This window comes from Chroicocephalus ridibundus, chromosome Z (assembly GCF_963924245.1).
Source record: "Chroicocephalus ridibundus chromosome Z, bChrRid1.1, whole genome shotgun sequence".
Lineage (NCBI taxonomy): Eukaryota > Metazoa > Chordata > Aves > Charadriiformes > Laridae > Chroicocephalus > Chroicocephalus ridibundus.
This window is the reverse complement of record NC_086316.1, coordinates 5343135-5357939: the sequence shown is the minus strand read 5'-3', so window position 1 is coordinate 5357939 and position 14805 is coordinate 5343135. Positions and strand designations below refer to the sequence as shown.

General features: G+C 40.5%; 1 protein-coding gene across 2 annotated transcripts in view; it reads left to right on the top strand.

Annotated features, from left to right (window-relative positions):
* The window catches only part of LOC134508228 (uncharacterized), a 123899-nt gene extending 112298 nt beyond the window's left edge, over positions 1-11601 (top strand). Inside the window, exon 9 of one of the 2 annotated variants that reach the window (XM_063319506.1) lies at positions 11584-11601. In XM_063319506.1, the coding sequence (XP_063175576.1) occupies positions 11584-11594 (11 nt within the window). In that variant the 3' untranslated portion in view covers positions 11595-11601. Of the gene's footprint in view, positions 1-7593; positions 9922-11583 lie in introns of those variants that run through there. The other variant, XM_063319505.1, reaches the window with a different exon arrangement.
* The last annotated feature ends 3204 nt before the right edge of the window (positions 11602-14805 follow it).

The window sequence follows — 14805 nt, the reverse complement described above, 5'->3', positions numbered from 1 at the left end:
TGCTTGAAGGACTGTATGCATATATTTGACAGCAGATGAAGTAGTAGTGCCATTTTGCTTGTTTATTTGTTTTCAATGATAATAAAATTGTGCTCGTTCCTGCAATGTGATGGATTGCAAAGTTAATTCTGCGATATTGCCCGGGAAGACCAAGCACATCTCTTTTGTTCCAAACTGTTTGTTTCAGGCCGGTTGTTATTTACAGGGAGATTTGGGAGTCATCTCCACTTGTGGGGACTTCCCACAGAGTGGAAAAAAATCCCTTTTCTTCTGGAAGCTGGTGTAGATTTCAGCGCAGAGGTGTGAAGCACCGTCTCTGGGAAATGGTGCGTACCAGTGGGAGTGCATCCCCTCCTATCTCAAATTGTACCAGCTGCCTTTCCCTGGGTGACACAGCTGCGGGAACCTGAAGAGAAGCGGTGTTACGGCCAAGGACTATTGTCCTTCAGCAGCAGCTGAAGAGGCCCATTAATACTATACTGCACCTGAATTAGTGATTTCTTCAGCCTTTTGGGGCCACAAACCTGTTCACTTTCAGAATATGCTGGGAACTATGAAAGCAAGAATTTTCCTGGTAGATAAATAGTAATCCAAAAATTCTTAATGGGTCAGATGCCCTCCTTTCTGCAATTCTTTTTTTCTTTTCTTTGCTGAATCACCTCTGTGATTTCCCCAAGCAGTTCCTGATGCTCTAAACAAACTACTCTCCTCCTGGTTAATTTAGCTTTCAGAAGGGGATTAACAAGTCACCAGTCCATGGATGTCTGGTATGTTCAGCTAAAAATTAGCATATACAATTGCTGAGAAAATACTGAAATAATCTGTAGCAGAAAATACTCCCTCACATATTTTGTGCAAGTTTTCTGTACTCTGAACTGGATCAATATTTGTATAACCAGAAAATGCACTTTGTGGAAGGAAAAACATTATTTTATAAATGCAGGAGAGGAGGAATCAAAGTTTATGCTCTTGTCTGTTGCTACCTTTGTATATTTAATACAACGCACTTGCAAACTGATTTTCTATTTATAAATCAGTACAGCTATGAGCCAGTCACGCTCTTCTGGAAACGTACTGAAACAACTGCTTATTTATCTTAAGGCTTCCTTAAGCCACTCGTCACACCTGTAAGGCCTGTAAAGGACCTTAAAATATGTGGAAATGTCATTTAGTCCCAGATTAAGGAGCTCTGCCCTCTAGAAAGTGCAAAGCAGCATTAGCAAAAATGCATGTTAAGTTCACTCTCTTTAACAGCAAGCGTCAGAATGAGACTGCAAAATTATATCCTTTGTAGTTCGGCAGTGAGCTGAATTTTCATTTTAGGTTACTATCTTAGCAATAGGAGCAGTCTTTGCATTTTTGTCAGTATCTCAGCTGTATAGCAATGCGTCCTGGGCAGGTTTTTCTACCATTGCTTGTGAAAGCCAAGCTTGACCCTCTGTTGCTCTCTAAAGAATCATTTTATAGACTGAACTGTATGTTTTAGAGACCACTGATGTAGAAACTGACAGCCTGCAGGCTGTTAAGTATCTTTGGCTGAGTCACTTGTAAACTACTGCAACTAAATGACAGTTTACCAGCATGCAAAGCCATTAGAAATGCACAGCCGAGTGACTGTGAGTGCATCGGAATGACATATTTGATCTCATTTGCTGTTTATTTTATATGCTTAAGTTTATCAATCAAAGCCTACAAGCTGAGGACAAAACATAGAGATAGCTGTTTGAAATCCGACAGCAGATCTCCGTTCAATGCAGCATTTAATAAGGCATAGATAATGTTTAAAATAATATAGATTATGAAGCCTGTACCCCGGCTATTAAGAGCTGTGTGGCTCTCCCCAGCAGTTAGCCTCAGAAAGCAAGGGCAGACAGCTATACTGTCATGTACGTATGCACACAAATGTCTGTATGTAATTTCTGTGTATCTGCCATGAGCACAGATGTCTGTCATTTAAATACTGCTTATCAACTGTATGTAACAGATGTGTCACAAGCAAAAAAGGAAGTGCATACAGCTATACATTTAAATATCACCTATACGTGAATTCTTACACACATACATCTATAACTCTACAGAGATTTTACAAGTATTTATATTTTACAGATCAATCATATGTATTTATAATGCTGTATTTGTGTGCTTTGCACAGAGAAAACAACACAAACGTATGCAAATGCGTGCCTGATATCCACAACTGAAGTTTTTACACATATATTTGCAAAAATGTGGTCTGTCATTTTCAAACAGCGGATCTAATTCTTTCCTCCCACATGTTGGCCTTGAACTGCTGTAATTTTGTTGAAGAGAAATATATCACTACAGATTTACTCCAGCACAGAAAGCTTCAGACTCGAGGTCTGCAAATTTAGTACCTAATAGGCTTCATTCTTGAGATAACGGGTTTGGAAAAAACAAGTCATGTCTGCTGTCTTTCTTCCTTTATTTGATATTTGATATTGCCTCACGATGCCCTGTGGAACATACTCACAAAATAATCTCTGCAACTTGGTAGCTAAGTGATGGGATGCCTGTGATCTTGTTACAAGTCACAGCTGGACTAAAATTTCTTCCCTTTTTTTTTGGCTTAAGCTAAAATCTCACTAAAGGGCTCTCGTAGAATTATAACAGGAGACGGACTAGGTCTGAAAAGCAATTTCTATGTAATTTTAAAAGAAAATAGGAAAATCTGATAGTCTAATAAAAACTGGTTTGTTTATATTCTGTGTGACTTCGGTCCACATTTTTCATAAATCTTCCCAGTTCTCACACAGTCCCTTTTCAAGTGTCTTCTAGAGCCTGCAGTTAATAAACTACCCAGTAAGGAAACTACTTTTTTCTTGCTGCATTTAATCTAATCTTCATATGAATTTTCCAAAGAAAATTTAAATTTTAGAATCTTGTTTCATGTAACCTTCATTTTATTCAGCATGAAAATAATTTTCATTTACTTATCATTGACAGTTATTTTCAACTGTGGAAGGATTAGAAGTCACAAGAAAATCTGTTGTTTAGTTTTATTGATGCAAAAATAAAGAAGAATTTTTTACAAATGTTTATGTCAGAAACGTGAGTACCCTTCTCTAGCATTTCCCTTCTGTTTTGACAGCTCATTGAAAACTCTCGCAACTTTTTATGTATGGTAATACTGCCCATTAATGGATGGCTTTTCTCTGCTCACAGTTCTGATGATTTTGCAAGAGCTGTTAACACAACAGTTATAACCACAATTGTTCATGTTTTGTCTGCATGTGCACTGGCCCTGGTTATTAATTGTTGTCTAAAGCAGAAACGAAAGCAGAATCCTGAGAAGAAAATTAATATATTTTGAATTTTGCCTCCAAAACAAACACTTCAGGTTTACATTTCATTATTTCATCAGTTTGTTGGCAAACCATGATGAAATATTGTTTTGTGTGAGTCAGTGGAGAACTTGGCTGGTTTCACTTTTTTTAAGTTTCAAGAAAGCTGTATAGTTAGGAAGACTGGATAGTTCTAGGTCGTAGTGGTGATAGCATCAATATTATCTCATTAATTTCCCCTCCACGTCAGGATCTAACTCATGACTTATGTTTTATACTTAAAAAATTACTACTCTAGGATAGGGATGGCATTTTTTTTTACTTGAAGGAGTAAAATATTTCCTTAGTTTGTCAGCCACACTAATGCAAATACTGTTAAAATTTTATTTTTAGCATGTTTCTGCTGAGTTATTTGTAGAAAAGATGCTTCCCTTTTATTTCTTAACAGCTTTTCTTCAGGAGCTGGAAACAAAGTGTGGACTAATTGGAGATAAAAAATGGAAGTGAAATTTTAACAACAGTAAATTCAGTAGACAGGTATTGATTTTAATGAACTCAGTGTAAAATAAGCAATTACCACATGACCTTCATAAATAATGAGTCAAAACTGTCATCAGATGAGGTCAATAGAGAAACTCAATAATTTCAGTGTCCTGAGGCAGAGCTGTGTGTATTTTTGCTTCTTGACTATAGGATACTCTTTGAATTTTTCACCTGCAAGTCAGCAAATAACATAAATTGTGGAAATGGTACAGCAACAATCCACAAATCCAGGACATGGGCAAAGCTGGGAAAGGTCATGTCTTAACTTTATCATTCCTTCCCCAAACAAGGTGTATGCTGGGGGGAGCTATCCAATGAAATTGACAAAATGCTTAGCAGAGTAAGAAACTTTGTAATATGTTAATGTAAACAGCATCGGTATCTGAAAACTGCATGCACAGATCAGCTCATTGCAGACCCAGAAATGTTCTCCTGAACGTACTTGCTGACCAGCAGAGATGCACCTCCTTTTCTGGGGGGAGAAAGTGTGTGTAGAACAAAATGAAACACATACTTGAAAACGTCATCATAAAATATGACTAGCCTCTTGACTCTTTGTAAAATAATCATAGTCATTCTCTTTGGCTAAGTCAAAGGGAAATACTTGAAATAAAGATACAGTCTTTTTCAAAATTAATCTATTCCTTGCCGAGTGTTTAAGGAGAAGCATTCATTGTGTCGCACACACACGCACACATATACTTACTCCCTGGTGCGTTTTCTCCGTCTTCAGGCTCGACCTTAGGTTTCCCTCAGGTGTCGGATTTTATAAAATAATTAATTTAATTGGAAGGTACACCAGTAAGAACAGCCTGGGCTGGGTATCTCCAAAGAGAGGGACCCCGAGCAAAGAAACCCGCAGGCAATAATACCCTTGTGATCTCTACACCTGCCCGTCATGCGCCCTCCACGCGCTCTCCACACCTCTTTTAGTCCAATGGAGATTTTTGGTCTGGGGTCATCTAATTGGATTCTTATTCTGTGTCCAGGCAGGCAGGCAGGCTCTTACCTTGTCCATTTGCAGTTTACACCAAGGGTTGGAGTCTCTGTATCTTCTGTGTCTTGTGCACCTGGCCTTATTGGACTCAAAAAGTCCTGGACTTGAGAGAAACACTACTGATATCCAATAGTTTCTCATGCTACAAGATTAAAAAACATTGTACTGTCTGCTAGGAAGAATGCTGAGAAGAACAGATTTCTCAAGGTTTTAGCAAATCTAGATACTCATGCTAAGTAGACCTAAGCAAGCAGCACAAATCACACCAAATTATAATCCTAAATAATTTATTCTACTTAAAACTCACTTATTTATGCTGAACAATTAATATCTCTCAGCGCTGAGGAGATATTTCATGTGACTATGAGCAAGTCCCTGCGTTTTGCCTATATAGTGGAACCTGTGGGGTATCTCGAGTGCAGTATATATCAATTGCTTGGGAATAAGCATAATGGATAATATTTTTGAATAAAATTATCATACTCTGTTTTTTGGATGAAACAATTAGCCCAAAGCAAAATGTAATCCCAACTAGATAGTTCCGCTGTAATGACTATTAAGTTGTTCTATAAAAGAGATGCTGCGCATTTTTTTCGTGTAGACAGCACCTGAAAATGCAATGTTTCCTTTGTTAGGCTGTGCAAGAGGGACAACAGCCCTTGCCTACATCGTGACAGTATTCTAAGCATAAGCACACTTGCAGACTTGGAGGTTTTGAAGTGATGGACACACCAGTATCTAAAATTAGGAGAGATAAGCAGATGAATAGAATATTAACTTCTGTTTCTTCATCGAGACTAACATTGCCACCATGTTCTGCTGCATAACATTATTTCAGTTAGGAATTCGGACCCTCACCCAGTGACTGGAAGAAAGGCCGAGTTCTATGACTTTGTGCCAGCTGTGAAACAGCAAAAACGTCAAAGGCAAAAGTTCCTATGGACTTCACTGGGGTTTTGGATTGATGCTGTCGTAGCATATCTTCAGGTACAGAGTGCGAATTTCTAATATACAGGAGACAAAACCTGTAAAAATGTGGAAGACAAAATGCTGCAGTTATTTCAAGGAAGTGTTTTAACAAAATGCCCATGGCTTCTTTTGCCGTAACTCAGAAAACAAAGTAACCAATTACACATACTGTGGGAATTAAAAAAAATAAAATAAAGTCACAAAGACAAGCACAGGAATATCACGTCAGAGACACTACTGCCAAAACAGGGTTTTCTTCTGATAGCTAATGATTCTGTGCCAGTCCACTACTTCCACATAAGGTAATATATGAATTATCATAGAAGTTAAGCTGATTTTTAACCTAATATAGAGGATCCGGATCGTTTTTACCCTCACTGGGTGTTCTAACTTTTTGGCAAAAATTAAACCACCCCTGGATTTGCAATCACGTTTGCAATCAAAGATCTGATACTTGCCATTCCCTTTGGGAAACTGTAGGTGTTGCTGGAGCTGCATAGTTGCATAAGCGAAGCAGGTGACCTAATACACCCCTAGAAGTATTGGTTAATACTTTTAACACCTTCTCAAGCAATCTGTTTTCCCGCTTCTGTGTGATACTTGAAAAGGCATTTGCATTTGATGCATTCCTCATCACTTGGGGCTTTTGTTTTGGGTGTGGGGTGTTTTTTGGCGCTCTCAAAGCAATTTTCCACCAGCCCGTATGGATTTTAGCTTGTAAGAGAATCATGCCCTACAAGAAGCTCTGCAATGTGGGGAGCAGACTGCAGGAGTTATGAATGTCATTTTAATTTAAAGGAAAAAAATAAATAATCAAGGTCTGTTAAAAGCGGATTGTATTCTGGGAACTTTAGAGTGCATGGGAGTGAGTGTTTTCATCATGCTTTAAAAGAAAGTTGTTTAACAATACACTCCAGACAATACTGGGAGTTTAGTCTTCCAGTTTATTGCACTTGTTATCCCAGGGAGCAATTCTCCAAGCACAATCTGTTTCCAGTCTTTTTGTCATCAGAGTGGAAAGATCAGTGGCCTTTGACATGGCATGAGTTGCTGAGTGCATCAAGGGAGTCTGCGCCACCGGGACCAAGGACAAATATCGGAGCTGGGCTGAAAGCAGTTTCGGAGCCTGCCGAGCACCAGGAGTTGGCCAGAGATCCCGGGGAGCCCATTTTTTTCCTTGGCACTTGGTTTTCCTGGGTGCAGACACCTTTCAGCACGTCGTACTGAAACATTGACACTGGAGGCACTCCTCGTTGCGATATCACTGTGTCACTCACTCTAAGCATCTTCTGAACGGCGTAAAAATAAGCCTGTCAGTCACAACAGTAAGAAAATAGAAAAATTCCAACAGTCTGACATAGTTGAATAGAAAGATTTACATTTCATACCATGGGTGAAAACACAGAATGAAGTCTGATAAAAATGTGGTGTTTTCGAGACAGATCAAATGAAAGAATGACTATAATTATCTCTGTACTGATGTTGCTTGTCTCACCAAAACAGCCTCAAACCACTCCTCTCCAAAGCATAATTTTCTATGGTATAACTTATTTGTAACTTAGACAAGAATTATGTTGCAATATAAAGCAAAAGAATGGATGTGTTTTTACTTGCCTTTCTACTTTTTGCATGCAAAGTCAAATAAAAAAAAATTCCAAAGTTCATTCTAGCAGTAAAAAGGGAAAATTAAAAAAAAAGACAATTTAATGTGGAGTATATACGTGTCACTTTTTGAAGTGTGTCTGCCTTAGAAAAGCTTGTTAACAGTGGTCCCCTTTTCAGTATTTAGGTTCTCCAGGCAAAGTTTAAGGATTTCAAGTGAAGCCATTGGGTGGCTGAGTTACCGTACAGCCTTCTCCTCTCTGCGCAGCGTTAGCCAAACCAACTTGCGTGACTCCAAATGGTGAAGCCTGGGGGGTTTCCCATTACTCTGGAAGGTCCCTCTGCCGCTGTGGTACCAAAGCAACTGGTACATGACTGCTGCTCCTGGTTCATGCTTATCGTCTTTGAGGGAGCTTCCACCCATGGTACCCTCCAAAATCACCACTGCTTTGCAACACACGGAGGAGGAAATAAAGTCAGCCTTGTCCGAAGGGACCTAAACTTCTCTGTAACTCATCAGAGATGAGTACTGATGCTTGAGGGGTGATCCCAAAACCTTCCAACTGCACTTTTGGGCGGTCTTGGCTGCCCTGATAGATAAGTATTTCTTTTCCTTCACCAGACTACCTTTGTCTATCAAAATACAGCAGACTTGTTTAAGATCTCTCTAATGACGTAGACTGGTTACTGTTTTGAACCTGAATGATTTCTGACTGCCAGGAGTTTTCAGTGTGATGGAAGAAGTAAAGCAGCAGAAAAAAGAAAATGTGCCTTATTTTCTTTTTCTTACCTCTTCTTCTCCCACCCTCCCCGAACGAGCTGTGTTTATTTACATAAGTTTGTGGGAAACAGCTCCCCGGCTGCTTGCGGGAGAGATCATTGCTCTGGTCTTCCGGGGTTCTTGGGGGCCAGAAAATTCCACGTTGGGGAGACGACGCTGCTCACAGCGCTTGCATGTGCCTTTGCTCACCCTTTCGTTAAAAGAAGAGAAATCATTTAACAGTAGTACTAGTAGTAGCTACCTCATTTTCCATATGGGTCATTGCACTGTGGCACGTACAACAGAATAACATATAAAATCTTACTTCTTCAGTACGCTACCCTGTTTTAAAATTACGCGTGTTTAAACATGTGCTCCTGTATGAGAAAATTTGGCCAAACACAGCTCACTAGCTCTTTTCTGAATATATTAATTGGTTCAAAACACGACACAGGGACTTTATTTGCTCTGCAGCTGGTCCAGCTCCAATTCAAAACGTGTTTGATTTCATTGGGGGTGAGAGCAGGTTGTCTTTTTGGTTGGAGTTTTTATATTTATGCCACTATCCTTTTTTTTCCCCCCAATATTAATGAAGCTGTTATCATGAGGTAGATGTCTTTTGACACTATGAAACTTAAAGGAGAAAAACTAATTGAGGACAGATGACTTATGTTCATCAAATGAGCTTCCAGCCGGCTGTGTAACACTGTCAGAAAGCAGGGCAGGGGGAACCCAGTTAAATACCCTACAGGGCCTGCCAAAATGTTTTTTCTTTGGAAACTGGATTAAGAAATACTTGATTGCACTACTCTTTTCTTCTTTTAAACATCTTAGTTTTAAGATATGTAAATACCTGTCTTTGTAGAATACCTGGGAAGTACATCACTGACAATGTGCTCTGAAAGAAGGGATTTGGTTAAAAGATGTCCGTAAGAACAAGAAAACAATTTTATTATCAAAGAGTGGTAACAGAAATGGACAAAGTTATACGTTTGATGCAATACAAAGTTCAAAGGATGGCCTAATTATTTTTTGACATTTTTATGTCTTTTTTAGCATTTTTGACCTATTCAAGGCAAGAAGGTGGTTTCAGAAAATGACAAGCAAATGGTAATTTGAAGGACTTTTAATGTTTTAGTGATCCCAACAAACACTTTCATAAAGTATTTTTGTCAGGCTTTGTGAGGCTGGTGTTTTGGTACATTGAATCAATGTACCAAAGAAACGTTTCGGTACACTGGTTTTCTGATGGCACTTCTTTGGGGAAATGATAACAAGCAGTGCAGGATTTGGGGGTTTTGCCTTCAGTGGTCTAAAATATCTCAAACACTGAAGGAAAAAAAATCCCTAAAAATCAAACAGGTGTCCCTGTGATTCCTGAAGAAAGGGCTGGCACGTACGCTGTTTGTGAGCTTCCTCGTGCCAGGATGAGGGTGCTGCAGATAGAACAAGGCTGCACTGGCTTATTTTCCAGCACTGATTTCTCTCTCAATGCAAAACCGTGTTATAAGGCTCTCGCACTTGCCACATCACAGCAGAGCTGACACTCCCTCCTGAAATACTTGTTGTTAATAACCCGTGATCACTTCTTCATTTCTAGCAGGCCTTTTTTAGGTAAAACTTGTTTTTTATTGGATTAATGTGAGCTATGCATGTAGACTGGTGCTATGCAGTTCGGACAACTCCTCCTCAACGTTCCTTAAAGTTTTTCCAGACCAGGGTCAGGCTGATCCTTCCTGCTCTCTACACTTACCTACTATGTACTACCATATCTGTTATATACTTACATACAATCTGTGCACAATTTACAAAGAGATAATGACCTGTACAAACTATACGTTACTACCCAAACAAGTCAATAACGGTAGTTAAAAGGATAATTAAGCAACTACGTGTTGTTTAAAAGCATAAGTGAAATTATGAGCATGCGTCTGATTTACATGTCATCTAAACAAACAACAAAGATTTGGAAATGCCTCATGGAGAATCAGCGAATATGCAGAGCAGCATAATGACTTCCTAGCAATTGTGGCATCAAAGATACTCTTTGCAGTTTTCACAGAATGTATTTACATGATTATTATGACAAAATTATCTCCTTTAATAAGTACATTTAAGCTTAAAAAAATATTGTAAAAATACTACCATTCTACTCAGGACTCTCCCACTTATCTGCTGGTCTTAATGACTAACACATTTTGATTTAATCATTTTGGTTAACCAACATTTTGGTTTATTTAATCTTACTAAACCTGTATGACCACTACAGCTAATAAGGGGTGAATTAGTTTTTTTCCTTAGCTCCGTCTCAATTTTTGCATTTCTATCCATTCTTATGCTGGGGTATGTATCCCCTGTGATCAGAGCCCGAGCCCGTGCTTATGTTTTACTTTTTCAAAAGGCTACCAGTTGCAAAACTAATTTCTATGACATGGACATACTCCTCCTTCCCCAGTGTAACTTGTTCTGATGATTTCAGAACAAGAGTTCAGGATTTCCAAACTGGATGCCTATTTCATGCTGTAATACATCTCAATGATTAACAAGTGAGGTTAAAAAAAAAATCAAGGTATTTAAATTATATCCTTCTAAATTTTTCTAAAATCTCATACTACTTGAAAGTTCCAAAGCCAGAGGATGAAGAGACAGGAAAAAACAATGTCTGGTAGCTCTAGCAGTCTTTACTTTTAAAAACATATGTCTGCCTAGTGATGCTGTGTGCAGTGCTTTGCTCTGTATTCGCCAAAAGTTGAATTCCACTCTTATTATAGAGTATTAGAGATGGTATAATTGTGAATGAAAGAGTCAAAAAGGGAGAAACGTGCCAGTGGAAATTTCTTTCTATACATAGGACAGAGCCAAGAACAAGTGACAGTAACAGAAAGTCTGGAATTTGTTTATAAAAAAAAAAAAAAAAAAAAAAGACACTTGGAATGCAACAGTGGCTACAGCTAGGTATTTGCAAGAAACAGGCCTGGATAACTAAAATCCTAGAATCCTAGCTGAACTATGCAAGGATGTCTCTGAATCATAAATCACTGTTTTATAATGAATGCTAATGAACTGGCAGTGGATTTCCAAAGGAGGTTTACAACACTGGGTACAAAACTTGACTTGGGTTGAACTAGAAAGTTACAGATCAGTTAGAGTAACTTTAAGTAAATTTACACAAATCTTGCATTGAAGAAAACAATTAGTCTGGGAAGCAACTAGAGAAGTCTAGAATTAGAGAAAATCAATACAATCATAAGAATGCTTTCATGAAAGGTGGAAGTTATATAATTCTTGATTTATTTTTGCATGATCATATATCTGGTCAATAAAGTAGTTTTCATATAGTATATGTTATAATATGGATGAATTTATCCAATAATTTGTGTTGCATGATGTTTTGTTTTTTTTTTAAACAGACAGTAACTGAAACCGAGGGAGTTGACCCTGTTTAGACTAAAAACTGACTCATCTTCTGTATTTTGAGATCAATCAGTAAGGAGACTTTGAAGATGGACCTTCCTAATGAGATCCCCCATGGACTAGTTCTTATTCCAAAACTATTCAGTATTTTTATTAACACCAGACTCTGTAGATTGCTGGTGCTACACAGACTCATGGAGCAGTACGCAGCTATGGCGATGAATTATAGAGTAGCTGTGGCTTGAATAATAATGTTACAAGGTCACAATTAAGAGAATGTGTTCCAGTAAAATGAAATGCAACCAAGAAAAATTCCTACAAAAGCCCTCTGAGGACAGGGGGACAAACTTTAAGGTTTTCAAAGGTAGGACACTCTATGTGAATTTGGGGGTAAATACAGCGGCAGAGGAGCTAACACAATGCTTGACATACAATAAAAGTTAAATGCCAGACTGGTGTTGGTGGGCCTGGCATTGCAATACCCTCTCATGATCAGAGGGAGGAGAAAACCTGAAAAGAGCTCAGCAGAGAGTCACAAACAATGACCAAGGAGGAGGTGGCTGGGGACAGGACACACAGAAAGTGCCCGAGATGCCTTTTTGCAGGCAGATGGGAGCTCGCCGTGCTTAAACCTCGAGCAGATCAACCCAGCCAGCCCAGACCCAGGAAGGCATCTCACAACAGGTTCTGATGCAGATTTTGGCAGGCAAAAAGGCACCCAGGGTCCTGTGAGTGAGCTCTTTGGCAGCACTACCTCCCGTCCCATGCCGTTCCCACACTGCGAGCTGCGCAGACGCTCCAGCTCCCTGCTGCGTTCCAACAGACAAGCTCAGGTCAGGGCTGGCGTGCTTTGCCCATGGGCTCAGGGTTATGCCAGGACAAGAAGGAGCCATGTTCCAGCTCAGACTCGCAGAACCCACCAAGACACTTCACCTTCTGCAGAGTCAAGTGATGGCTGCTGCACTGGAGCAACCACGGATCACCTGGGGAAGTCACTCAGTGTCGGATCTTGCTATCTTATCACAAGGTTTACCCAGTTTGATATTAGAGTGTTGCATTTAAGGAATCTTACCTGCTAACTGAAAATAAATAATTCAATGTTTAGCTGTTAGAGGTGGGGAGGAAAGTCAGCATCTGTGATGTCTCTCCTCAAACAGGCTGAGGCAATACTCAATACAACAGGAGACAATACTCAAGATGCAGAGACATTTCAAAAACCAACTCAGGGCAGACCTAAGCTGGCCCAGCCTTGCGTGGGAGTAGGAGCAGGTAACATCCAGAGGTCCTCTCCAGCCTTCGTGGCTGTGTGACTCTAGACTCTAGGAGAGCCACGAAGATGGTGAGAGGGCTTGAGCACCTCTCCTATGAAGACAGGCTGAGAGAGCTGGGGTTGTTCAGCCTGGAGAAGATAAGGCTCCAAGGAGACATTATAGCAGCCTTCCAGTACCTGAAAGGGGCCTACAGGAAAGCTGGGGAGAGGCTGTTGGCAAGGGCATGTAGCAACAGGATGAGGAGCAATGGTTTTAAACTAGAGCTGGGCAGGTTTAGATTAGACATTAGGAAGAAGTTGTTTACACTGAGGCTGGTGAGACACAGGGACAGGTTGCCCAGAGAGGTGATGGAGGCCCCATCCCTGGAGACATTCAAGACCAGGCTTGGCGAGGCTCTGAGCAACCTGATCTAGTTGAAGATGTCCCTGCTGACTGCAGGGGGGTTGGACTAGATGGCCTTTAGAGTTCCCTTCCAACCCAACACATTCTGTGATTCTGTGAACCAGTCCTAGCCACTCCCCAGCCTCTATCGTCTTAAAATCAGATATTCAGTTTGTGCTGGTCATTCAAGGTCACCCTTACAACAAGGGAGAACAACAATTTCTAAGTGCTGTTTGGACGCCTAACTGGAGATGAGATGGACCACAGTCTGCAGATGTCTCCCCCACCCCCGTGAGGACGCTTCATTTGCATGACATGTTTAATTTACACAAGGTGAGATGTAGGGATTTGAGTCCTGGTCAAAGCCTAAATAGCATGCATTTAATTGCAAGACTTTCAAAGCCCAACTATCTGATTAGCAACTGTGACGTGGAGCTGACCATGCCATCATGTATTATTTGGGCTTGCTTTATTTGTGTAACTATTTTGATATGATCAGTCTCATGATTATGAAAATAAACTACATTTGCAGCATTTGTGGATTATTTGTTCCCACAAAACAGTATTCTTGCTCTTCTGTTTCTAAAGATCCCTGAGTGATTGCAAATTAGGGAAGAACACCTGTAAATGTAGGTTAAGTTCCTTAAACCTGGGGGTGGATGTGACATTAGCTGGCGGCTCAGTACAATTATTGTATTTATTTTAAAGGAAGCCTCTAGACAGCACTGACTGAGTACTGCTAATGATGTCTGGCAGAAAGGTTACATACTAATATGGAAAATGACAGCGTGGAATACATTTTATCTCCACAGTTCATTCATGATGCTTCAGGGCACCGTAACTTCTTCAGGCTTTATCGCCTGTGAGTCAGGGACCCTGCATCCTCCAGGAGGCAGTTAGGGAATGCTGGATCACAGCGCCCTCCCTCCTCTGCATTGCACACAGAGCCTGAACGTTGAGTTAACCCTAAAACACTCAGAAACGGATCGAGCGTACTTAAATATGTGAGACACAAAGCTGAATGTGCATAGGTGCAGCCCTGCATGTAGATACCTATAGACAAGGCAAAAACACAGAATCACAGAATGGTTCAGGTTGGAAGGGACCTTAAAGATCACCCAGTTCCAACACACGAAGATGCTTATGGTTCTTCACTAGCTTCAGGTCTCCATATTATAGAAATGTAGAATCATAGACTGGTTTGACTTGGAAGGGACCTCAAAGATGATCTAGTTCCAACCCCCCTGCCCTGGGCAGGGACATCTCCCACCAGACCAGGTTGCTCCAAGCCCCGTCCAACCTGGTCTTGAACCCCTCCAGGAATGGGGCAGCCACAGCTTCTCTGGGCAACCTGGGCCAGGGGCTCACCACCCTCACAGCAAAGAATTTCTTCCTCATATCTCATCTAAATCCCCCCTCTTTCAGTTTTAAGCCATTCCCCCTAATCCTATGGCTCCCCTCCCTGACCCAGAGTCCCTCCCCAGCTTTCCTGGAGCCCCTTTAGGGACTGGAAGGGGCTCTAACGTCTCGCCGGAGCCTTCTCTTCTCCAGGCTGAACCCCCCCAG